The following is a 25,461-nucleotide window of genomic DNA, read 5'->3' as shown; positions in this document are numbered from 1 at the left end:
CAGACTGTCCTGCCAGGAGGGGACACAGCTTTAGAGAGGGGCCCATCCTCCATCCTCTACCCCTGTACCAGGCTCGTGTCAGAACTGAGTCCACAAGGCTTGTCCCCGTGAGAGTCCCAGGCAAGACTCAGAGCTGTGCAACCCTCATTCAGGTGGCCTTGAGCCTGACAGCTGTCCCTAGATCTGACCCTAGGGGTGTCACAGGCTTTCCCAGGGGCACAGCAGGAATGCTTCACAAGGCTCCTCAGGGTCAGCTGGCTCCTCGGACTTCTCCCAAGCTACATCTTTGCTGGACCATCAGCCTCTTGGGCTGCAGTCAGAGCCGAAGAAAGGGAGAGAGGGATGGGGTGTGGGCTCCTGGTGAGGGGAGAGCTGCTTATACACACTAGCCTGTTTCTCTCAGCCGTGCCTCTGGTGATGCAGAGGTCAGGGTCTCACAGCTGGGAGGGGGTGCTCACCTTCATTGAAGTCCCTTCCAAGCTCGTGGTTGGGACAGCGCTTAACAATGTCGGTCACGTGCTCTGCCTTCTTGTAGACGGGCATGGCCCGGATGGCCGTGCCCGGAGGTGGTGGTGTGGACACTTTGATCTGGATGGGGCACGTCTTGGCAATCTGACAGTACAACTTCTTCAAAAGTGGGGAGTACTGGAGGAGAGAAGGGGGCCGGGTCAAGATGGCAGCCCAGTTCGGGATGCTTCCACAAGACCCCTGTCCCAAGCACTCTGATGAGGCCCGCTCCCGGATGCTTCAGGCACACTTCAGAATGTAGAGAGACGGGCACGCGTGCCTGGTGCCCACTCAGCAACTGCCAGGCTATGTATCTCACCCATATCTCAAAGGCTGCGAGCGGTGGGTGCTTGCATAAGGATGATAAAGGGTAAGACATCGGTGTGGGGGGAGGGGCTCTGTGGGAATCAGTCCTGGGCTTGCTTTCCCAGCTTGGATAAGGCCGCTGGCTGCAGAGGTAGATTTGCAGCGTTGAGCTGGTCTGACTAGCTCAGAATTGCATACCCCCGCCTTGTGCAGACGAATGACTCTAAGAGTCAGTAGGTGAATGACCCCTTCCACCTTTATCTTCCAATGGAGAACTCTGGACCGGCAAGACCAGTCACCAGCACTGTGCCACCAAGGAAAGCCACCAAGTCCAGGCAGCCAAGCTCTGCAGTTGGGCGAGGCAAGACCCAGTTTCCCCATCCTGGAAACTGACTGGACCTGAGGTCATACCAGGGCATCTCTCGGGGACAATGGGATGCTACCATTCCCCTGTGCCCAGGTCACTCTTCTAAGGATTGCACTGACCCTGCTGAGACCGCTTCAGTCTCAGGATCGGAATGATTCTTCTATGCAAGGCAGAAGGGTGCCATTCTGAGCTAGTGAAACCAGCTCAATGCTGCTAATCCTACCTCAGCAGCCAGCGGCCTGATCCAGGATGGGAAAGCGATATGCCCATTTATTTACCTGCTAGCTGACTCACCACTATGGTTCTTGAAACCCCTGCTGACTCCTCATGCCTGCCTCTTTCTTTTCTTTCTTTCTTTCTTTCTTTCTTTCTTTCTTTCTTTCTTTCTTTTCTTTTCTTTATCATAGTGTTCTGTCTGCAGTATGCCTGCAGGCCAGAAGAGGGCGCCAGGCCTCATTGTAGATGGTTATGAGCCGCCATGTGGTTGTTTAGAATTGAACTCAGGACCTCTTAACCTCTGAGCCATCTCTCCAGGCCTTCCCAAGGGAATTCCGTGAAGCTCCACTTCCCTCTCAAGTCTCCCCCGCTCAGAATCATGAGTTACGCTACCCTGGAAAATGTTCTCCTGTTTGCCATGCTCCCTTGTGACAGTCGAGGAAACTGAGGCCACAGATGGCGGACAGAGCTGTTAAAACAGAGAAGAGCAGGTGGTGCTCACACACCAAGTCTTTCCTCTGCTAGGGACAGTGGGGGATCCTGGATACCCCAACCCTATCGGCTTAAGGTTCCCTACAAGGGGTGCACAGAAATAGCAGATACCAAACATGGGCAGACTCAGTGAAAGGAAGGCAGGGAAAGGCACCATGATGTAGTCCCTTCCCTCCTGTTTAAAGAGCAAGAGAGACTCACTACAGGGACTCTATGGGAGGCCCTAGGGATTGTTTTGAAAAGCAGAGAGAGCCCTAACAGAGCAAGCAGCTGAAAGAGCTGGTCTGTATTCTCAAAGGAGCTGCTCAGGGCCACACCAGGCATTTGACTTTCTGGGGAGTGGGGATGACCACTGACCACTGGTATGTGGGATCCCCAACCTAACATTCTGGAGGAAGAGACACAGTCTCATCCCCAGGATACATGGGGACTCTGTGACTTGGACAGGGTACACCTACCTGACCCCTGCAGATCCATATCCAGGCTTCGGTTTCCTGCAAAGGGCCTCTCAGGTTAGTACACCACAGCCTGGTCTCCATCTGTGCAGGCTGGGGACAGAGTAGCAAGCTATGGGACCAGAGTAGCAGGATAGTGCTGGTACCCTGGGCAGATAAAGGGCATGGGTCTGGCAGGTTACTGAGTTTCTCTGTGGCCTAGGGAAGTTTGCAGAGCGAGCTGCCCTGAGCACTTATGTCCCTTATGTCGTGCCTCGAGTGAAGTGTGTGGTCTACACCTCAGAATGCAGGCATCTGGGGAAAGGCCAGTAAACGGCTCTACGCCACCCCTCCCTGCCCCGCCCTAGACCTTCGTCAGCAGCATGCAGTTGCTGGGGGGCCTACAGCCCATACTTGGCAAAAAGCACACGAACTATACTGTACTTACTATAGCTTCCCTAGAAGGAACACTTGGGGTACATGAAGGTCACAGTATGAGGATCCCCAGGCATTGAGTAAATTCATACACAGCGATGGTGAAGTGCCCAGGCCTCTTGCTTATTCACAAATGAAGGCTTCCTGGCAAGCCCCAGGTTCAGATGCCTCCTGACAGGGAAGGGAACCTAGCTAGTTCTGAGCTCAGAGAGACTCAACGTGAGGCCAATCAAGGCATCTTCCTGGTGAAGGTGATGGTTCCAAGCACTACCATGCGTCTCCTGAGTACCCATTGTTTGTAAGTCCTACCTACTTAAAGAAAATAGAACAAGGGGTGGGGACCCCATGAATCAAGCCTTGCCTGCACGGGGTGAGGGTGACACCGAGGTCAAAGACACCAGGGGCAGCAAGAGGAGGTTAGCCTTTGAAGTCTGGCGTTTGGCTCCCTGTTCTGGCTCAGGAATGTAGGCTGGATTGCCCTAAACTGGACCACCTTCCAGGTTTATCTACCACTGACTTACCACCGGACCCCTAGATACCAGCTCTATGGTAGAGGGCCAGCAAGGTGAGGGGCCTCTTATCTGTCATAGTAGATCATTACCAGGTAAGGTAATTTGTGGTTTGGCACACCTGACGGGGCCCATGGATCTGGAGTCTCCTACAGTAGCCTTTTCAGAACTTTCTCTCCAGTGCTCTAGCTCATGACCTAAGAAGGGGTCATAGACCCACCAGGCCAGGAACCAAGATGGGCTAGGAGCAGGTCAGGTCTGATGGTACCTGAGGTCACGTTCCTGGGGAGCCCAGACACGCTCGGAGGGAGAAAGAGTGCATCAGATTCACCTTTCTGTGTTTGTATCAGTATGGAGCTGGGCTCAGGGCAGAGCAGGGACCTCACTCACCCACCCACTCCTGAGCAACCTAAGCTTCAAACCTTGCCTGATCACAGTGCCCATCCCTGGAGCCCTGCTGCGGCCCTGAGGGCTGTTTTCCTCCCCAATCACTGCCCTCTGAGGACCTAGGATAATTGACTACATCCCCAAGCCATGCACTGCCACTCCAGAGGTAGCTGAGGCCTGATCCTCCTCAGAAGACAGCTTCTGTGCCTCCGGATGTCCTAGGATAGCCATGAGGTGGTACTGCTTTCCGGGGCCTGGAGTGGGACCCTAGGAGGTCTGTCTAGAGAAAGGTAACAAAGTTGCAGAGTAGCAGGCCTGGAAAGGATGAGATATTGAATGCCCCACCCTGGGGAGGAGCTTAAAGGGCCCGGAGCTGTCCCTGGTACCAACGCAGCAGCCGCAAGACAGTCTCCTCTCAGAGGAAGAATCAGAGCTGGGAGAGTCATCTTTAGTGGGACAAGTCTCTCACCCGATCAGGGTGGAAGAAAAACGCAAGCCCATGAAGATCCAGGGCTCCCTTTACTTCTGCACCCTTAAATGGCGTCTCTAATCCAATGATCACGGGCTTTGGGGCACACACACACCTGCCAGCCCCACTCCAGCCACAGGTTAAATTTGTGGTAACCCATTTTAGCCAGAGGTGGGGAGTTTCAGCGAGAGATGCCAAAGCTTCCCCACACCTCAGAAGATCAGCCGCGGGGGGAAAGACTCCAGGATACCGAGTATCCCGGAGAGTAGGAAGTTGCCAGTGCTCCCCTTCCTTCGCAGAGTTTATGGGGCCAGTCCTCAGGGTCGGACTCTGCTTCCAGGATGTCACGTGGGGATGCTTCCCCCCTGCTGCCCTCCTCCTGCCTCTCCTTCCCTAGAACCGCTAGATGGATGTGTTTCAACAGATTCCGAGCTGATAAAATCTTATTTATCTTCGGCTGTTGACACAGCGCCGTCCAGACTTGCCTGCGCGGATGCGTGTGTTCCGCGGGGCTTGCAGGAAATACTTTGCCCAACATCGGGAGCGGAGTAGACGTCCCTCCTGCCACGGCTGCTCTCCTGACCCCTCCTCCTTCCCTCCCCCTCCCCCTCCCCCTCCCCCCCACAGTCCAAGATGGGCCGGCCCTGGCTGGAAGCCCCTAGCCTGGCAGGACCTGTGCAGGGCGGTGGGTGAGAGGGCGGACGGGGGCGGGCGCGGCACAGGGCTGTTAATTTCCTCGCACCCGCTCCCGGCAGCTGGGTGCCCGGCACAGGCAGGTTTGGGCAGGAGGACAGTGGGAAGGTGATAATAACTTGTCTGTCATTTTCCCGGGACATGTAGTATCTTGCAAACCGCAAATACCGTTAACCAGCTTGGGCGAATCTGTTAGGACAGATTCAGAACGAAAGACTGTGGTGGGGTTTCTTCAAAAATACTTTTTTCATTGCCCACTTTTATATAGTGTGTGTGTATGTGTGTGTGTGTGTGTACACGTGTGCGTGCGAGTTTTTGGTTTCCGGGGCTGTGGACCCCTTTGAGAATCAGCTCCAGGGTCTCAGGCTTTTACTCTCCCTATGACAGATCCACAGAGGAGGGCACAGGGTCTCAAATCTGGAGGAACAGGGGTCCTGAGTGTGGCTCCCCACCGTGTTTTCCTTTCTCTTCAAGAAATGCCGCTGCAAGAGGAGCGGACCCATGAATCCCATCATCCAAGAAGAGGTTCTGGGGCAGCCGCTTTGTGAGCACATCTTGGCCTTGACTGGCACAATCTGCTACCAACATTGTTCATTTCCTCGCTCATTCAGGGATCATCTGAAGGAGAGCAGGGGTGAGCTCTTACACAGCTTCGGGGCCCCTGATAGAAGAGCAGGGGTCTAAATCTCAGCTTTACGGAGAGAATGATGCTCAGGCAATGGTCACCCAGACTGGCACCTTCCTGCCAGGATGCAGGTTGAGGGCAAGGAGAGTCCATGTTCTATAAACCCATCATTGGACATTGGAGGCCCCAGGCTCCAGTGCCCGCCCCTGCCAAGTGTGCAGGAAAGAGGCTGCAGTTATTCCCGAAAGCAGTAGTCTGGAGAAGGATAAAGGACACTGGGGAAGCAGATGTGAAGCCTGACTGCTTTGTGCGTGGAAGGCCATAGTCTGTTCCCCTATAGAGAGGCAGGCCAGGAGCTAGCTGGGGCACTCCTCAGGAGCTGGGTAGCCTGACCCACACATCCTTGAGCAAGAGCCATATGGGCACCTTGGTGGCCTAGGAGACAGAGTGTACTTTTTTGCACTAGGCCTGGGAAGTCAGAGGGCCCCAGGTCATGGGGTTTTGAGGTCCGTTTTAGCCTCAGCAGGAGCCAAGAACCTTCCAGTAGATTCTGTCACAGGCTGGGGAGAAAATTGTGACCTATGTGTGAGGGCCTGATAGTCTCATCTCAGAGTAGGAGAGGGCAGTGGTTGGGAATCCGAGAGGAAGGCTCAGCTGATGCCGCTACACAGAGACCAGAGAGAGAACACGGGCCCTGTCTGTGCCTCTTTCTCTGTAGGGTTCCTACTCTGACCCTTCACCTGGACATTTTAGCAAAGTTCTAACTTTGTTTCTAAAAGCTGCCAGCTGATCTGGGTGGGGTAGCCAGCAGTTATGTTGCATTAGCTGTGCACCTCTAGTTTCTGGTCAGTAGCTCATAAAATCCAGAGATCTGTCCAAGCAACGTTGCCTCTTCACATGCTAATGACAGTCTGAGGGCTGAAGGCTGAGGGCTAGGGACTGCTTCCCTGAGCACCCCCTGGAAAGATCCAGGCAGTACACGCAACACCTCAGTGCCAGACTTTGGGATGGAGCACAGAGGATGTCGGGGGGGGGTAGGCTACCACACAGATGAAGATCAATTAGGTCCCCAATGTCAGGAGACTAATCATGGCTACATAATGAAACATCTGTACAAATTTTAAAGGACAGGGTTTGGTCAGCTCCTGGACAGCTGAGAGTGTGGAGGCGCCTGGAGATGGTGCCCAGGGAGAGCAGAGTCAGAGAGGACTGGGAAAGACACATCCTTTCTCCATCTTGTCTCACACTTCCTACCCAACCCCACCTTGCCCCATGCGTCTCTTTGTCTGCCCAGGTAACTAGACGAGTGGTTTGCAGAGTCCTGTGAGTCAGTGGAGCAGACTGGAAGCCCTAAAGGATAGGGATCAGAAACATTGAGTTAGGCAGCGGTGCCCATAGGGGCACAGCCTTGGGGACAGAACCCTCCCTGTGGGGAAGGTATCAGACTAGACCTCCAGGCATCCAAGTCTTACAACTATCTAGGGCAGACATTCTTCACCTGTGTTTCATGATGTCTTTCACAGGGGCCACAAACCAGAGATCCTGCTTATCAGATGTTTACCTTGTGATTCATAACAGTAGCAAAATTACAGTTACAAAGTATCGATACAAGTAATTTATGGTTGGGGGCCACCAGCACTGCATGAGGAAATGTGTTAAAGGGTCCTAGAGTTACACAGTGCTAACTTGTATCTGCTGCTATGACACTGTTGGCTTGCTGTAGGGAGGGGTCTCCACACATTTTTGGGGTGGGCAGTTACAGAAGTCTTAGAAGTGAGTTCCAGTTTGGTTCTCTCCTCTCAAGACCCAACACCTCCATCTTTGGTCTTTCGTTTCTATCAGACTTACCAGGTCAGAGACCTGAGATCAGGGTCCAGATAGACTGGGTTAGTGTAAGAGGACAGTCAGGTGACCAAGTAGAACACCAAAGCCAGAAAAGACAGGCAGCTCTGGGCTGGGGTTGTGTTTCTAAGGGTTGAGGAAGCCACCAGGTGGGGGCCTGGCTTGCCCTGGTCTTACTGGGAAGTGTCTCCCCTGACATCAAGTCATGAGGGTGGATGGAGGCTCCAGGCAGCTGCTTGGCTGACTGCAGATGACCTTCTTTGCTATATGATGCACCAGCTCCAGAGGGCCACTCTCAGGGGTTTCTGAGACATCCCTAGGAGGCCCTGTCACCACTCTAACTCTAGTCTTAATGTAGACATCTAATTTTTTCCCAGGACCCAGGACCCATCTGGGGACTTCAGGAAAAGAAGAGTGTAGTCTGAGAACATGTGACCCAGTCCAAAGAACCATAGCCTTACCCTCCCTGTGAGTTCAAAGCGCGCCCCTGTCACCCTTCTTCCTGACCCAGCAAGCAGGAGAGTTGTGCCTTGGCAACTCCTGCAGGCAGCCTGCTACTGCCAACCTTGTTTAGCCTCTCTTCTGGCCACCAGCCATCAGCCTCTGGGAAAAAGTTTCCCACCAGAGATTAAGGCTAGGGTGCAGGTCACAGGACTGTCCAGTACAGGCATTCACATGGAGGCTGGTGGCCAGCCTGCTCTGTGCACAGCATGGATCTCCTGTTGACTGTCAGTGGTGAAGTCCCTACCCTACCCTACCCTACCCAACTGTAGCTCCCACAGTCAGGATCCACCTCGTCAGCATGAGGATGGCAAGGGTATCACAGGACAGTCACACATTCCACTCCGGCTGTGGCCCTCCGAAACACTGATCTTAGCCAGTTCTCTCTCTAAGGACCTGTGACTTTCCATAGTCTCAGGTTCTAGTGATGGCTAGGATCCAGGGAGACAAAGGTGTGCATGCATGTATGTGTGAGTGTGTGTGTGCATGCATGCAGGCGTGTGCGTGTATGTATGTGCACGTGTGTGTGTGTGTGTGTGTGTGTGTTGTGTGTGTGAAGGAGTCATTCTTCAGTGCTGTAGGCAGTAGCTCGTTAGAATATAAGTTGTCACTGAACTTTAAACACCTTCCTTGGAGCTACAGGACAGGGACGTTCTGGGGTCTAAATCTCTGATCCTACACTGAGCAAAGCTCAGCAGACAGAGTGAGAGCCTCCCTGGAACCAGGCCCCAGTGCAGGGCATGGCACGGCCCCACTTCACCCTCCTAAGGCTCAGGAGGCCTCCCAGGGTGTTCAGAACAGAGGAGCACCATGAGAGCTGGTGCCTCATAGACAGCTGTGGAGAGGCAGGTACTCAGGCGTGGGATCTGGGTCACTGAATGGCTTCTGCCACACCAGCAATTTTTCCAAAGAGCTTCTCTGCCCTCAAGTGTACCACATAGCTCGACTTTGAAGCCTGCTCTCTGGTCTTGGAGAAACGGGCTTGGTCCACTGTGACTTCTTGTACTGATCAGTGGTAGTGGCGGGGTCTCTCTCTTACAGCTCTCAAAGCCTGGAATGCTCCAACTCATGAAAGAGCAAAAGGTCCTGGATGTGGCTGTGACCTTTTTCCCAGGAGGAGGTGACAGGGCATCCTGGAGGTATGTGACGTGACCACTCAGCTGGGGAGCATCCTTAGATGCAGACACCAGCCTGCCAGTGTCTTCGGGCCGTTTCCCTATAGCCTACCATCAGCCTGGAGGATGCAGGTATGCAAAACTCAATTCACCATTCAGCCCTGGATCTCTCCTTGCTGTGTTACCCAGACCCCGTTTAGCTTTAGCCTATGACAGACACCCCCACACTGGCCTCTCTCCTGGCTGTAAAGTGTGTTGGTAGAGCTGAGACGCAGGCAGGGCTCCCTCCGGCAGGGCAAATGTATTATGAATCAACAAAAGAAAATGATGGAGGGGCTGGCTGGCCTCCTCATCTTGGAGGTTGGTCACCTCTAGAATATTCTAATTAGATAGCATTTATGAATCCACTCAGGGAGGATGGTGGGCAGACAGCGTGTCTCTCCGGCCAGCATGGGTGGATGGAAGCTCTCTAGGTGCTAAGGAACAAGCCAGACTCCCCTTCTTTGAGGCAGGGGAGGGGGGGCCTCTGAGTGTCAGAACTTCCTTACTATCGACCACAGAGCTCCTAGGGTCCCAGAACCACCCCTAAGGAACTTGGAGCAGTGGGCAGGGCAGATAGAAAGAGAGTTCCACAAACTCTTGGGATGTGCTATTGGGGCCACCATCTCATTTCTGCCCTTTGCTGATGGGTGACCTGCCCTCCGAGTTCCTCATCTGTAAGTCGGGAAAGGAGGCACTCGTGTCTACTGCAGGCTGAGGGATGGCACCTGGGGTACTGAGATGTCACTCCGTATCAGCTGCACTGAGTACAGGGATTAGGGAGTCTTCCTCAACCCCACTCAGGTCGGGTCTCTGTCCACTCTCCTGTAAATTCCTCAACCCCACTCAGGTCGGGTCTCTGTCCACTCTCCTGTAAAGTTCTCCCCAGTGTGGCGTGAGCTGATGTGAGGAAGGGTCAGCTCTAGGCCTTCCAGGGTCACACCAGTTCTCCTGAGGGGAGAACAGGGGAGTGAACCAGGAGCACCCCTCCTCCCCAGTACACACAGTCAACCCTGAAAAACAGATGGTTCTTTGTAACACGTGAATCAGAACTCAATCCTCCGTTGACCCGGAAACCACAGGAGACAGTCCTGCCCTCCAAGGTGCCCTGTTTCCTGTCCCCTGCTAGAACCCTGGAGGTACGTGATGTGACCATTCAGCTGGGAGCATCCTTGCAGGGACCAGCCTGCCAGTGTCCCGCTGCGGTTGAATCCAGGAGTTCAGGGTTTCCAGGCTCTGTGCCTACTGAGGACCAAAGTCCTTCAGGCCACCAGTGGATGGAGAGAGCAGAGACTCATCTCCAGTGCAGGTACCCAGCCCAGACCCAAGCCGGGGACAGCCTCCTGGCAGCCGGTCCTCTCCGGCAAAGCTAGACACAAGATGAGCAATTGCTGCGATTTTCTCCGTAAGTGCTCTTGTTTCCCCTAATAATTCACGTTTCATCTCCACAATAAACATTGTTAGAACTCTTCTCTAGGCTTTAAATATACATAATTGCTCCCCGTGCCAGTCAAAGGTATTAGTTCCATTTATGCATTCCATAAACTTTTAGGATAACGCAATTGACACCACAATCGTGTTGGGGCACCTCCTCTGTTCTTGTGCTTTGCAAACCTCCGAGGGGGCTGGAAAGTTTGCTCCAAATCCATTGGTGTTGACTCAGCCCTGCACTCCCCAGGAATCCCTCACAGAGGCTTTGTGCTTCCCTCTAGGGACTGCTGGGTGGCTGGGTGGGTAGGGGTTCTCTCTCAGGACAGACTAGCAGGCAGGCAGGCAGACGTAGACACACAGACAGATAGATGTAGACAGACAGATGGACAGGCAGATGGACAGGCAGATGGACAGACAGACAGATATACACACACACATACACACACACCTCTGAAGGTCACTTGGGGCCATGTCCAGGCCGTCTGTCTGTCCGTGATGCTCCCAGGCAGCCAAGCCACTCACAAGCATGCACTCACTCTTGGGGTCCACTGCAGCTGCCTCTGTAGTAGGCTGGCTGTGTCACAGCCTGCCCTTGGGATTCTATAGACACCACACCAGGCCAGTGTTACCGTCCACGCAGGTCCTCTTGCCTAACCACAGGACTCTGTCTCTCAGTGGCTCCAATGTTGCAAACAGCCGTCTCGCTCAGTGAGGCAAAGCCTGCGTGAAGGGGCTAAGCTGGCACTGGACAGCAGCCTGACACCCATCTCATCATGCTGTAAAGGACCTTGTCCCACTTCCTCCTCTGCTGAGGGACCCTGAGACCAGACACAAGCCCTCTTCTGGCCAGTCCACCTGTCTGGTAACCTTTCTGAGGAAAGGAGCTGTCAGAACCCCAGGGCAGCAACCAGGGAGACTAGTGTGCGTGCTCACATGCTTGTCCATATCTGTTGGCATGCGCATGTGTGTGCATATGTACACACATGACTGCATGTTTACCGGTATATGTGGGTGTATCTGTGTACCCATGTATGTAGCTCCATGAGCACGTTTATGTTTAAATCCTCATGTGCTCATAGGTATATAACATACACACATGCACCACACACACCTGTGTATCTAGGTGTCCAGGCCATACAGGACCTTGTGCATGTATGTAAACATAGGTGCACATATGTGTACAAACATGCAGGGCTACAACCTAAGGGCCCACACCTCTTATTGCACAGCAGATTTTCAGGCTAAGGGAGGCTGGTCAGGACAAACAGATCCTCTAGGTTCAGAGAGTCCCACAGTGGTTTCAGCAATGGCTCTAGTGCAAAGGCCCCATTAACAGCTGTGGTCACTTGGAGGCCAGGGAGGGTGATTTTGCCAATCTGAGAGGAATGGAGGCAGCAGTCAATATGGAATTGTACTTGAGAAAAATATGAATTATCTATCAGTTACCAGCCAGTGGCGTGGCAGGGGCCTCGGTGGCAAGTCTGGGCAGCACCCACACAGTTGGACCCCCAGAGCTGAGAGCAACTGCTGCCAGCCCCTTCTCTCGGCATCGAGAAAAACCCTCGGGTGTCTGCTCCCAGATCGCCAAGGTGCCAAAAATCTCATTATCAATGTTGGTCCCACCTCCACCCCTGTGTGACAGGGCTGGGAGAGGGCAGGCAGTAGCATCCTCCCGCCTGACAGCTCAGCTGGGCTGCCCTGGCACCGGGTGAAGGTCGGGTTGGGAGGCCAAGCCTTCTCTGATCTCTGGTATGTCTGTCTGGCCATACCACCAGACTACCTCATGGGGACAGTTAGAGCAGGGCAGCAGGAAACAGACCATCATGGGACACTTGATGTCAAACACCTCAGAGGGGACTGCAGAGGACCCAAGTGGGAGGGGGAATACAGTACAGTGGGATCTATCTGCCCCTGTCAAAGACCAACCCTCGCTATCTGAGGTATCTGAACCCACGGGCACGGCAAAGACCAACCCCATCAGCACCCTCAGGCAAGGAAGAGGAAGGGAATAACCCCTACACGGCATCCTCCAGACACCACCAGACATTTATGACAGATGGGACCCTGCCTCACTCTAAGACAGAGTTAGGGGATGCATTTGGAAATAGAAGAGCAGAGTAGAAAGCCCCATGTGACTGAGGTTCCCGTGTGTCTCCTGGGCTTCCTGGCCTGACCCCAGGCCACTCAGTTTAGGTGGAAGAAGAGTTTAGGTGCCCTTCAACCCACCAAACTACAGGCAGTGCGAAGCAAGTCTTAGGCACATAGTTCTACACAAAGGCCAACTTTAGGAGGCCATGTTGGATGGTTTCCTCCACTGCCCCAGGACAGGAGTAAGAGCTGTGTACTATACCATTCCTGTCTCATCCAGAACCTCGTCACCTCACCACCCTTCAGTCAGCAATAATTTGTGGTCTGGGAGCATGGAGCACCCGGGGCCTACAGTGACCCAGCATCACAGGTAACCAAAGCCTCTTGGCCCACTGAAGCCCCTCAGAGCGCCAGCTGTTGGGCTGAACCTTCACTTGGTGACAGCAGCTGGGGAGCCCTACTAGAACAGCAGCCAAAAGAAACTCTAGGAAGTCAAGGCCTGAGACCAGAGCCAGTCCAGCTCGACTGACATCGGTGGCTGCCTACAAGGTCTGGCTCTGTCCAGCTCTTTTGGTCTCCAAAGAGAATGAGAGCCACATCTGTGGGGCTTAGTCGTTAAAGAGCCTCGGGAGGAAGGCTCCTGTTCGGAAGTGGGGGGTGAGACAAAGCTTGCACTGAATGGACTGTGGCATCTTCTGTTCTCTGGAGAGACAACCCCTAGTGCTCCTCCGGCTGTCACACGTTCAGGGTTCCCTGTCCCCTCCCCCAGTGCACCTCTAACTGTCCCAGGTTCAGGGTTCCCTGTCCTCCCTACCCAATGCCCTGTGTGACCAGACCAGCATCCTGGAGTCTCAGTCTGCTCCTCCCACATCTCTGTCTCCCACAGAGACCCTGGGTGCTCGGTGGGTAAGGACGCTTACGGCCATGTGTCCCCAAGCCCAGCGTCTATTCACTTAATGTGTTAACTGGAGCACGCAGCTTTCCCTTCTCATGCCTCAGTTTCCCTGACTATGCAACGGGCCCAGACTCCACCTTGGGCAAGTCAAAGCACTCAGCTGCCTGCCCAACTCTTAGCGAGTGTATGGGTGGGACTTTACCAACATCAGCTTATCCCAGCCACAGGCCAGGCTGCTCCTAGAGGCACCAGGGAAAGGACAGAACCCTCAGTACCTAGAGATCCGGTCGCAAACCAACGCACGGAGAGATATGAGGATAAAGCCCGAATCCGCGACCAGCAAACTGCCAAACTATGAGGGCCCCTCTGGGCTCCCAACATTTCCAGCAGAGGTGCAGGACTAGACCAGTTTCAAGGCCACTCTCCTTGCCCCGCGGACCTCACTGGCACCAACACCCACGACCTTTCCGGACCCAGTTGGGAGGCTGGCTGACTCTGGCCACAAGTCCGAGGGGTGGCCACACCCACACTGCCCAGCCCCAGGACCCGCCTCCCGCTCGACGCTCCTCCTGGCTCTGGCCAGGTGGGAACCCCGTGTGGACAGCCCGAGTGCTCAGTCAGACCTCAGTGCCCGGACCGTGGCATTCTACCCTGCTGCCCTCCCTTCACGTGTCCACTGGCAACACAGCTACTCACTGTCCAGGTGGCCGACTTGGCTGTGCTCGACTGCTGGAAGGTGACCTCGAAGTGGTGGGGACCAGGGTAGTCGGTGTTGGAAGGGATGACAGGCGCTGGAGACATGGTGTCGAAGGTGGAGCTGGGCTGCGCGTAGGGCGAGTGGGTGGGTGCGCTGGCGGCGTGCTCCGGGGTGTAGGGGCTGGCCGGGGCCGCGCGGCTGCCCATCTGGTCCATGGCGCTGCTGAGCAAATTGAACTGGGCCTGGCGAGGAAGGGGGAGGAGGGAGGAGAGAAACAAGGGCTAAGGTGGAAGCCCCAGCTTCTGTCCCATTGGGGAGGTGTCTTGTTACAGGAGCCTTAAAGGGCCAGCCGGCTCCAAGTCATCCCAAATATTTCCTGGGGCCCCCACCCCACCCCAACAGGCCACTACTTGTGTTGGGATAAACGCATATTCACCTCTCCTGCCTGCCCCTCTCCGTCCGCCTCCCGGGTGCCAGGGCTTCTGGGGATCCACCCAGCTGCCAGCAAGGTGGATTGGGGCTTTGCACACCTACCTGGAAAGGAGCTGTTTGGTTGGGAAAGCTCCCAGCCCAAGACCCCTCTGGGCTCCACCGTGTTCCCAGGTCAGCTCAGAGGCTAGAACAGACCTGAGAGCCTGGAGCCTGGCTGTAAGGGTGGGGTGGGAGCACACCAGGTTTGGAACATGGGTGTCCTGGAAGGTCAGATATGATTCCTAGACACAGCCCTCTAAGTGATGGACTCAGCTGCAGTGGTTCAGTCCCCAGAGATCTGAGAGACCACCTCCACAGGAATTTGTTTAGGTGATTGCTTATCTCCAATATAATGACTTCCCCTGTCTCCCAGGGTTAGCAGCTCCTCCAAGCATCCCTGCTGGTTCCCAGGCTAGCCCAGGCAGCCCCCACGCCCCCAATCATGTATTCATTGAACCTGAGCTCCGGGAGCCTTCTCTCTCTGCCCTTGGGACCCCAGGACAGGCCAGCTTTTCCCCGGAGCTTTAAGGAGGCCTTGCCTTCCTGCCTTGGGTATTTCAACAAATTATGAATGGGAGGACTATCCAGTCTACACCCAGAGACGGCAAGCAGGATTTGGGAAGACAGTACTCAATGGCTGACTCTGACCAGAACGGGTCCCTAATTATAGATGCCTAATCGATCCTCTCTGTGCCAACAAACCTTTCCGCAAGCTCAGATGGACCCCCCCTTCCCCTAGCAGGTGTGAGGTGGGCCCCGTCTTTATTCCCACATCACAGATGAGGAGCCCAAAGGTGTGAGGCAGATTGAGCAGTTCCAACTGACCAGCGATGTAGCGGAGACTAGACTGTGGAAGTGTGCTAAGACAGAGCCAAGAGCCCCTTTACCACCCCACCCCCACTGCACGCTGCAGAACCTCGGCACATACATCTCCTTCCACCAGCCTGCCTCCTCCAAGTCTCGGAACAAGAAGTGTTCTCTGGCAAGGATGGCCAAGACCTTGTTGGGCTGGGGACAGAAGGAAGGGTCCTACTAAGAACTGATCAGCAGGAGGAAGAGCAGTTCAGGAGACAGTAGAAGAAGCTGTTGGTTTGTTTTAAAATTTTTATTCTGTCTAGTGTTCTGCCTGCATTATGCCTGTGGGCCAGAAGAGGGCGCCAGATCACATTGTAGATGGTTAAGAGCTACCACATGGTTGCTGGGAATTGAACTCAGGACCTGTGGAAGTTCATCCAGTGCTCTTAACCACTGAGCCATCTCTCCAACCCTGGCTGTTTGGTTTTTTTTTTTAATATTTATTTTTTTATTTATGTGTATGACTGTTTGCCTGGATGTGTGTGTGCGCAGCATACGTGTGTCCTATGCAGAAGCCAGCCAGAAAGATCTAAGAGGATTGGTAGAAATGAAGGTAATCCAAACTTGTGTCTGACTACGGGAGTTTAAAACAATGGACCCCAAAGAAGTGAGAGTTTCCCTCCAGGAATCTCATATTTGGAGAAGGAAAAGGCCCCAGGAGGGAAGCTTGTCTCTCGGAAAGAGACTTCACATAGTTCTAACAACTTGCCCCCACCAAGACTGAAGCCTGGTGACAGTTCACCAGTGGTCTGCCCCACAGCTCGACCCGGTATTAGATGAGCAACTTCTTCCCTGAAGCCAAACTTGAGTGGTCTCTTTGTCCCACTTCCTAATGTGGATGGGTGGTCAAACCTGGCTCGGGACACAGGGTGTGACCCCAAGTTCAATTACGAAGAGGGCATCAGATCCCCCAGAACTGGAGCCATAGGTGGTTGCAAGCTGCCATGTGGGTTCTAGGAACCAAAGGTGTGCCCTCTCTAAAGGCAGTAAATGCTATTAACCACCGAGCCATCTCTCTAACCCCAAGTTCTTGCCACTACTGTGACCTCTGCACTCCGAACCTCTAGGAATCAGGCAGAGATTTCCTCTGAGGCTCCAGCTCCCGGACACTGGGGAAGCTCAGACACACCTTCTTCCAATATGCAAGGCTCTACTTGGGTGGATAGCCCTGTATAGCGCAACAAAGTTTCCATAGTATAAAACTACCCCCCACAGAGGAGGCTGAGTCTGTAGGACAAAGTCCAACCACTAAATCCTCCCCCTAGTCCTTCCCACACCTTTCCAACTTCCTGTGCCACAGGCCACCTGCCCCATCTGCCTACCCCTACCCTAGGGAAGTGAACAAACACGTTAGAATTACCACTGGCCACAGGGTTGTGGTAACATAGTAACAATGTGGATGGGATTCAGAACCTTGTTCTGAGCAGACAGAGAGCGTGACTTCATGTAGGTAAACACTCAGAACCAGCAAATGCAGAGAGGCAGAAGCCAGGCAGAGAAGAGGCAAAAGGTTGCAAGGCTTCACATCAAGAATGGAAGGACTCGGGATTTCTCTCTGGTGGCATGGAATGTTCTAGAAGCCATGCTCACACACATCTGTTCAGACAAAAACTGCCGGGTGGTATATTTCATTATTTACTTGCTTGTTTTGTTATTTTTAGTTTTTGAGACATGGTCTCATGTAGCCCAGGCTAGCCTGGAGCTCACTATACAGGAAGCTGACCTTGAACTCCTTCCTGATCCTCCTGTCAATGCCTCTTGAGTGCTGGGATTACAGACAGGCACCAGGGTACCCATATTCTACAGTATTGGGAATTGAACCCATGGTCTCGTACACTCTAGGCAAGAAGCACTCTGCCATCCAAGTTATAACCCCTACCAAATTTTATGTTTTTTTTTAATTTTTAAGATTTATTTTACATATGTGAGTACACTGTCACTATCTTCAGACACACCAGAAGAGGGCATCAGATCCTATTACAGATGGTTGTGAGCCACCGTTGTGGTTGTTGGGAATTGAACTCAGGACCTCTGGAAGAACAGTCAGTGCTCTTAACCACCGAGCCATCTCTCCAGCCCCCAGATTGTATGTTTTAAGTGAGAAGATTGTATGCTCTGTGAATTACATCTTAATAACGCTGCCTAAAACAGGAAGGCACCTGATCTTTATCTCTTCCAGCACCAAGGCCATTCAAAGGGAGCATGGGATGTGACAGCTGGTCCCCTTCAGAAAGAGGCAGGCCATAAACCTCCCACTCTGTGGAGTATCTAGGCTGAGGAGACCCCACCCACCCCAAGGTCTGCCAACAGACTTCTGGTAGGAAGGTCACGGTCCCACACCTGCTGCTGTAGAAGTTTGAGTGACAGAAAGTCAGAACTGTGGTTGGCCCAGCACAGCCCCTGACTCAAGCACCTCCATTCTCAGAATCCTCCCACAGGCCGCTGACCACAGCCCAGCCTCTCAGGGGGAAGCCTCTACCTTGGTCTTGTCATAGTCTCTGCCGAACTCAGAGGGGATAGCCTTGGCTACAGCAGCGGAAGCACCTGCATGCTGTTGGACTTGACCTGTCATAATGCTCTCTCCTCTGGAAGGCATCTCTCCTACACCCTGACTGAACTGTGAATATGTAAGGAGCCACACAGTCCTGTAGGTTGGAACAATGGCTACAAAGGGTTTCGGTGTGTGAAGAGTATTTCAATTGAGAGCGCTCTATGCACACAGTGCTGACCCTACATTGGCAGGAGTAAATTTCTGATTACATTCACCAGTTTCCTTCTTGTTTTGTTTTCCAGTACCGGAGGTGTTGAACCCAGAACTCACACACACCGGGCAAACACTCCTGTACTGAGCCACAGCTCTGACCCTCTTTTCACCGTGGGAAAGCAGCTACCGATGTTCAGAATTCCATACATGGTACCCATTTTACACGTGCCCCTCAGCGTTCGTGAGAGATCAGGCCCAGGGAACCCACAGACACCCTTAAGTGAAACCCTTTATAGACAATGGCATAGTATTTATACACAGCCTGCACACGCACATCTTTGGCTGGCTCACAAAATCTACCCCACTGCAGATGCCGTGTAGCCATTAGAACACACTGCTTAAGGGATGGGGAGAATCGTGTCTGTGCATGTTCAGTATAAATGCATTTTTTTTCCCAAACGTTTTTGGATTCCTGCTCATTAGAATTTGAAGATGCTGAAGCTAGAGAGACACAGGGATTCTGAAGGTGCAAAGGATTTAGCGGACCCAGGCAGTCCCACAGACACAGAGGAACACACAGACAGATGCTGTGGGCACAGGATCCCACCCACTGCGTTCCCTGAGTGGTGCTGACCTGGGCCACGTGATCCTGGCTCGGAATGGTTGCTTAAGGCGTTTCCTGTCAGAACGAAGTGGCAGAGGAATGAGTGAATGAATGAATGAATGAGTGAATGAATGAATGATAATGAATGAACAACAGTGTGATAGGTCTGATGAGAGCTTCACACATCTAAGTGATGGTCAGGAAGGCCACTCTCTCTGGTGCCGCTGTCTAGGAATGAGGAGAGACGCACCACGGCTCTACCTCATGGTTCCTGTCTTCCAGGCATCCTGGAACCTGGTTACATTGTTTCAGACCCGGGATGGAGCTGCAGGGCCACCTCCTTCCTGCAACTCCGGGTTCATTGTCTTCCCAGCAAAGGGCTTTGGAAGAAGTCGTGACACCAGTGGAAGGCAGCAGCAGCCCCTCCATGCCCAATCCCTGGCATCCCTGACGGGCAGGGAGCCCTGCCTCACTTGCTCAGAAGCAGGGTGCAGGCCCACGGCAGTGAGGTTCATATTTTAACTTGTCTGCATTCTTCAATGATTGGAGGTGGGTGCCAAGGACTTAGTCATTGAACCAAAAGGAACAGCGATAGCATCTGTGGAAGCTTATGCAGGAGGGACCTGGTGCTTTGAGAAGGCAGGCCCTCAGTACCAGGGTGCAGGACCTGGCTGGTGTGGCGAACCCGAGGCCCTTGGAGAAATAAGCCTCCACGGGGGCTCTGGGCTGCTCAGTATAACTGCCCGTCCCCTTGTCTAGTGAATGCTGGCTCTCCAGTGTTTGCTCTTTTCTTACATTCCCAAGGGAACCTCCCATTTGCTCACAGTCTGCTTTTGGTGTCTGCCATGACTCCCAAAGATAGCAAGGGCCCCTCTGATTGGAACGTGTAGTAGATGTTCCTTCCACACAGGGCTCCCTCCTCCTGAGGCTCACGGGAAGAAAACCATTTGCTCATTACCAGGCGGTGGTGCTCAGCCCGGCCCCCCACTTCTGCCTCCCGTCACGCTGTTGAAAATGAGGAGCCTTGTCAGAGTGGCCTAAGCAGGTCTACACAGAAGCCCAGGGGTCCCCCAGACCCAGAGGCCCCCCGGAAGCCCAGACAAGACCCACTTGGCCTCAGGGAAGAACCTGGGCAAACCCAAACTTTTTTTTGGTTTGTTTTGCTTTCAATGAGAACTCCAAGATAGTGGGCTAATTAGGGCATGCCCGGCCTGCGGCGGAGGCACACATGCGCCTACACTTGCATGTGGAGTGTCTGGGCGTGACCTGAAGAGGTCCTGAGGAATGGGGGAGTCACGGAGCCAGAGGGTGGCCTTTCCTCCAGTGTCCAGGCCACCGGTGGAGGGTGAGGGGACAATGGCTCTGATGAGGATGAGGGTTTGAGGAGAACGCAACCCCCCACTGCCAGGGCTCTGTGCCACTCAGTGGTCTTTGTCCAGAGGGCCTGGGCACTTGAGGTAAGACCTATCCTGGGCTCAGGCAGATGGGGTCCCTGTGAGCCCCACCCTCTACAGAGAAGGCCGGAAGCTCTTATTCCCTTAGTCTCAGGGGCCTCTTCTTGGTCCTTGCAGATAGTTCTGCTGGGGGCATCCAGTCACCCCTGCTGGAAATGATCATCAATGCCTCTACTCTCTTTCCTGAGGCTCAGACCTCAGCACTCACACCTTGTTTCCCTTGGTCTCTTCATGGCCCTGGGGTGACAGCAAGCTGGTGACCTCCATTGCAGAGGCTCATGGAGCACAGAACACCCACAACTGGTCCTCTAGCTCCCTAAGCTCCCGCTGGAAGGCCCCTGAGTCCAGAGTGAGCAGCGTCCGGGCAGGGAGGCGGGTAGTGGGAGCAGGAGAGGAACGGGGTATGGGCTCACATCTATCCCGGGCCTCCATTTTCTCTTCTGTATAGTGGGATGAAACCCATGCATAGCTTGTAGCAGGGTTGTGTAGCAGACTCTGGAAGCAAGAAACCCCATGGCTGCTCTTCACAGGGAATAACCCTGCTCCAACCACCAGGACACAAGAATCCAGGAGCTCTGTCACCCCGTACTGACACACCGGCACCAGCCCAGGAAGGCAAGGCCCAGTGAGGAAGGGACAGAGGCTGTCTGCTCACAAGGAGCAAAGCTTCCAGAGGCAGCTGAGCAGGGCCATAAAGCGAGGGGACCGGACATGGGGGACAGCAGCTGGGGTCTCACTCTCGGATGTGTACTGGTTGGACTAGCACGTGGCATGAACGTGGATGCCCAGAAACTCGTGGCTGAGGGAAACAGACCCTGAAATACCCACACAGACCTAACCATAGTCAGTCAAGCGCTTCAGTGTTGGAGTGAGGGCAGAGCCTCCCCCTCCATCCTCTCCTCTCCACCACTCTCCTGTCCTCACCAGACAAGGAAGCTCTTGCCTTCCTGATCTCGGGCTCCTGCCCTCACATGTAGACGCTGGATACTATGATTTTACCTCGACGACTCCCATCTCACATCTTAACTGTTTCCCGCCCATAAACAATCTCATCGATCTGTTCTTACACACACACACACACACACACACACACACACACACACACACACACACACACACACACTGAACATCTTTTTAAAGGTCGAGAGCAGGCACTTTTCCTCACCGACTCCTTTCTGACCACAGCTTCCTTAATAGCCCTTGTCGCCACCCAGAACACCAAGATGGACCACAGAGGTGGATTGGCCACACCCAGTGCTTAGCAACAAAGGGCCCATTACGTCCAATTCTCCAGAGAGGTGGTTATTTCTCTAATAAAAACAGTCACAGGAAAGCCTGCCTGTTGAACGTGTTGCCTGTCAAACTTAAACGCGAAGGCCCGGAGATGCAGGCTGACCTCAGCCGGGGCACCCTACCTCCTGAAGCCGCTCTGGGTGCTCTGGGCTTCCCTTCCAACCTATCCGCGGCATCGCCTGTCTCCCCCACCTGCTTCACACAGAGCCCTTCCCGTGACTTCCCTGCCTCAGTTTACACTGAGGTGATGTGGGGTGGTGATACCGAGGGAGTCAGAAGTCAGTACACACAGAGAAATGAGAGCAGGGCATGGTAGCCCGCAGGGCCTCAGGTGTGTTGGATACTGACCGGGCACTGCCCTCTTGTTGCGCTTCTAAGAACCCACAGGAAAGCTTCCAGATCTCCCCAGCCAATAAGAACTAAAATCCATCTCCACAGTCACCGATCAGTCCCCGATTCACAGCCACCAGCCAGGGGCTCATCTGCTTGGCCGGCGGGGGCCAGCATCTCCATACCCCGGATTCATCATGCCCTTTCCAAAGGAGAATTTCCCGTGTAGCGACGTCATGCTGAGCCCATAGCAGCCAATTCTGACAGCCGTCCTAGTTCAGCCAATTCTTCTCCTCAGCCAGGCTCACAGGGATGATACCAGGGTCCCAGGTACACAGCAGGGGGCTGCTCCGGGAGTCTTACGGTCAGAGTTCTCACCCTGCTCCCTGCTGTGCACAGAGGTTCATAGACCACACAGGACAACTGGAGAGTCTGGAGCACAACTCCTGCCCCCAAATCCAGTGACCTCGGTAGAAGAGGACCTTGTCTAGGCGTCTACTTCCTCCCTTCCCCACACTCTTCCTCCCTTTCTTCCTGTCTTATTTCCATCACTTCCTCCCTTTTCTTCCTTCTTACTTCTCTCCTCCCCTCCCTCCTTCCTTTCCTTCCTCCCTCCCTCTCCCTCTCTCCTTCCCTCCCTCTCTCTTCCCTTCTTTCTTCTCTCCTTCTTCCTCTCTCTCTTCCTCCTTCCCTTCCTCTCCCTCCTCCCTCTCCTCCTCTTCCTCCCTTTCTTCCTGCCTTCTTTCCATCACTTTCTCCCTCTTCTTCCTTCCTGTCTCCTCTCCTTCCCTTCCTCCCTCCCTTTCCCTTCCTCCTTCTCTCCTTCTCTCCCTCTTTCCCTCCCTTCCTACCTCTCTCCCTTCCTCTCTCTTCCCTCCCTCTCTCCTTCCCTTTCTCTATTCCTCTCTTTCTCTCTTCTCTTCCTTCCTTTCTTCCTTCCCTCCCCCCCTCCCCCTCTCCCCTTTCTTGCTTTCTCCCTCCCTCCTCCCCTTTTCTTCCCTTCTTTCTGAAGATCGCCCTGGCCTCTGCACATCCCCTTCCTGTAGATGACAGGACCATCATGGCCTACCCTGGCTTTTCACTGAAGCAGCTGGGGTAGGAACTGGAGCGAGGAGCTAGCTGCCAGAGCATCATACGCTGTGGCCTCTCAGGCTACACAGGGCAGTCTCCATTCCTTTATGCTCCAACACCATTCCCTCAAGTTAAGGCCCAGCCCCTGAGCAAGTGCTTTGCTGCCCCATGGCATTTCCAGCTCTCTTACTAGGGCAATAATTCTGGGTAGGGGTCAAGAGGCATTCATTCACCCGTCCAGCATGGGTATGCGTGACATGGCCTTGTGACCACATCTGTTTCTGTGGGGCCTCGGTGTTCTGCAGGAATGACTCACCCCTGGGCCCCCTTCCTCCACCCTGTGACAAATCTCACTCATTCTGCTCTGAGCCCAGCACTGAGGGATGGGGAGTCAGGGTCCTTCTGCTTCCAAAACACCAGTCGAAGCTGTCTTCTAAGGGTAAGAAAGCTTCTGGATCCCCGGTCTTCCCCTGCAGGCATGTCTGAGCCTGGGTTCAGCTTGCCTGGGGTTAGTGACTGACAGCCCCCTGGCCTCGTGGAGACAGCCACCTCTCCCGCCTGCGTGCTAGCTGGAGACCTCCATCCTGATGGTGTTTCCCACAGTCTCCCCAAGTCTATGATTAAACGGATGGAAATGTCAACAAGACACGACTTGTGCATGGGGGGAACGGCTGCCTCCCTAGAGGTATGCACACAGCACCCTCCTTCTGCCCGCTGAGGCAGAGCCTTGCCCGGTCCCATGCCAGGGCCATGTGGAACTTTCCACACCTCAAACCCGGGAAACATGCCCCCAGAAGCTCCACTAGGCTGCTGGGCATGTGTCTACAGGACCCACCACAACGCCTAGGCCACCCCTCCACCGGCACTGCCTGGAATGCGGCATCACGCAGCAGAGCCCTCCAGATCCAGGGTCTCCAGGCAGCTCCTCCATCTCTTTGGCATGCACCATCTACGAGCTGCAGTGATTCACATGAATTTTTAAACCGCTAAGCGTACCCCAACAGCAAAGGCGGGTGTCTGTCTGAGCCATGGAGGGGTAGCCATCTGTTCCGTTCATGGGACGGGCAGTGGGGACCTCCCAGGCTCTTCCTAGAGTTTAGGTCAGCGGGGGACACAGAAGGAGCAGCTAAGCGGAGGAATTAGATCGTGACGACTACGACATTTAACCAAGACTGATGTGGGCTCACGCATGTCACCGAGTCACCTGCAGCGACCCATAGCGAGGCTGTGATGTTGTCTTGGGACCCCTCCCCCCATGAAGAAGTCGCCTCAGCATAAACCGGGGGATGGGCCATGAACCACCGTTCATGTGGGACAGAGGCTGCCCACACATCCAGGCCCTCAACTGGCTCATTCTGGCTCCTGGCATCTCTCGGTGGAGGCTTCTGGGCTTTCCCCTCGTAGTACAGTAATAAGCCAGCCAGCTAACCAGAATTCAAGCTCTGGGCCTCCAGGAAGTTAGGGAGAACGCTGCCCATCAAAGGGCAGAAGCGGGTGTCCAGGAAGGGTGGGGCTCTGGGAAAAGCAAGAACTGCTGTGATTTCTAATCTCTAGGTCTTGCGGAATTTGACATGATTCTAGGTGGGGTGACAGGGAAAGGTAGCCAGAGCAAGTGAATGGGTGATGGACACAGCAGGAGAGGTGAGAGAACATAACTTCTGGGTTCTCGGAGAGGGTTATAGGCTAGGTGCACACGGTCCCCTCGCTTGGTGGCGGAGGACAGCTGACAGTGGATCCGTGCACATCTGAGCACCGGCAGCTTTGAGGCGCTTGGAGACAGAGATGACATAGACAGGGTGTTGGGCTGGGGGTCAAGGCTAGTTCCCTCCAGGGTTTGGGTTTGGGCCAGTGGAGGGGAAGACTTCGCACAGACCTAATCCCTCTCCCTCAGACCTAATCCTACTTAGTTCTACCCTCCCCGGGGTCATCAGCTTCCTCCATGGGGCTGACTCTGGTCCCTTTCCTAACCTTGTAATGGGGTCCCTTGTCCCGGGTCACCATGTTGGCTTCCAGCACCCTTCTGGCTTCCAGGCTGCTCCTCAGTGTGTCTCTCTTTCCCAGAATTGTTTCCCATTCCCTCTTAACACAGCCCCCTTCACCCCGACTTAAATAACACTCATGTCCACTTTATACCACCTTGCCCACCTGCCCCCTGCACCTGCATGCCCACCTGGCCACTCCCACCCAGGTGTCTGTCCATCACACCACCCTGCCCACATGCCTCCCACACCTGCATGCCCACCTGGCCACTCCCACCCACATGCTCAGGCTCTTTGCCTACCTCTCACACAGAACCCTACATTCTGATCACCACTACAGGGCTTCTAAGGCAACTGTGGCCTCGTCCTGTAGCCTTGCCTTGGTCCTCTGAAGGTCCCTCCAAACCCTGACCATCTCCACAGATGCCCTGTCCTGGCTGCCAGATGGTTAGCTCTCTCTCCCTTCTTCTCTCTACCTCATCTGTTGATCTGTTGATCTGTGCACCCCAAACACTGCACAGCCGCAGTGCAAAGCCCAGTCTCACTTCTCAGCCCCCTGCAGCAGATCGCCATCAGTCAAAAGCCTTTGAGGTCATTCCTACACACTGCTTTCCTGACAACCAGCCAGTCGGCAAGTCCAGTGCAGAATCTC

At 54.1% G+C, this 25,461-nt stretch overlaps 1 protein-coding gene across 1 annotated transcript in view; it reads right to left on the bottom strand.

Annotated features, from left to right (window-relative positions):
- The window catches only part of Tp73 (tumor protein p73), a 58,558-nt gene that overhangs the window by 10,975 nt on the left and 22,122 nt on the right, over positions 1-25,461 (bottom strand). Inside the window, exons 4-6 of the mRNA XM_032887399.1 lie at positions 14,048-14,290; positions 459-645; positions 1-9 (exon numbers count right to left, since the gene is read on the bottom strand). The exon at positions 1-9 is cut by the window's left edge and continues 107 nt beyond it. Of these exons, the coding sequence (XP_032743290.1) occupies positions 1-9; positions 459-645; positions 14,048-14,290 (439 nt within the window). The remainder of the gene's footprint in view (positions 10-458; positions 646-14,047; positions 14,291-25,461) is intronic.

Source organism: Rattus rattus, chromosome 1, assembly GCF_011064425.1.
Source record: "Rattus rattus isolate New Zealand chromosome 1, Rrattus_CSIRO_v1, whole genome shotgun sequence".
Classification (NCBI taxonomy): domain Eukaryota; kingdom Metazoa; phylum Chordata; class Mammalia; order Rodentia; family Muridae; genus Rattus; species Rattus rattus.
The sequence above is the reverse complement of the archived record's forward strand: the minus strand, read 5'-3'. Positions and strand labels throughout refer to the sequence as shown.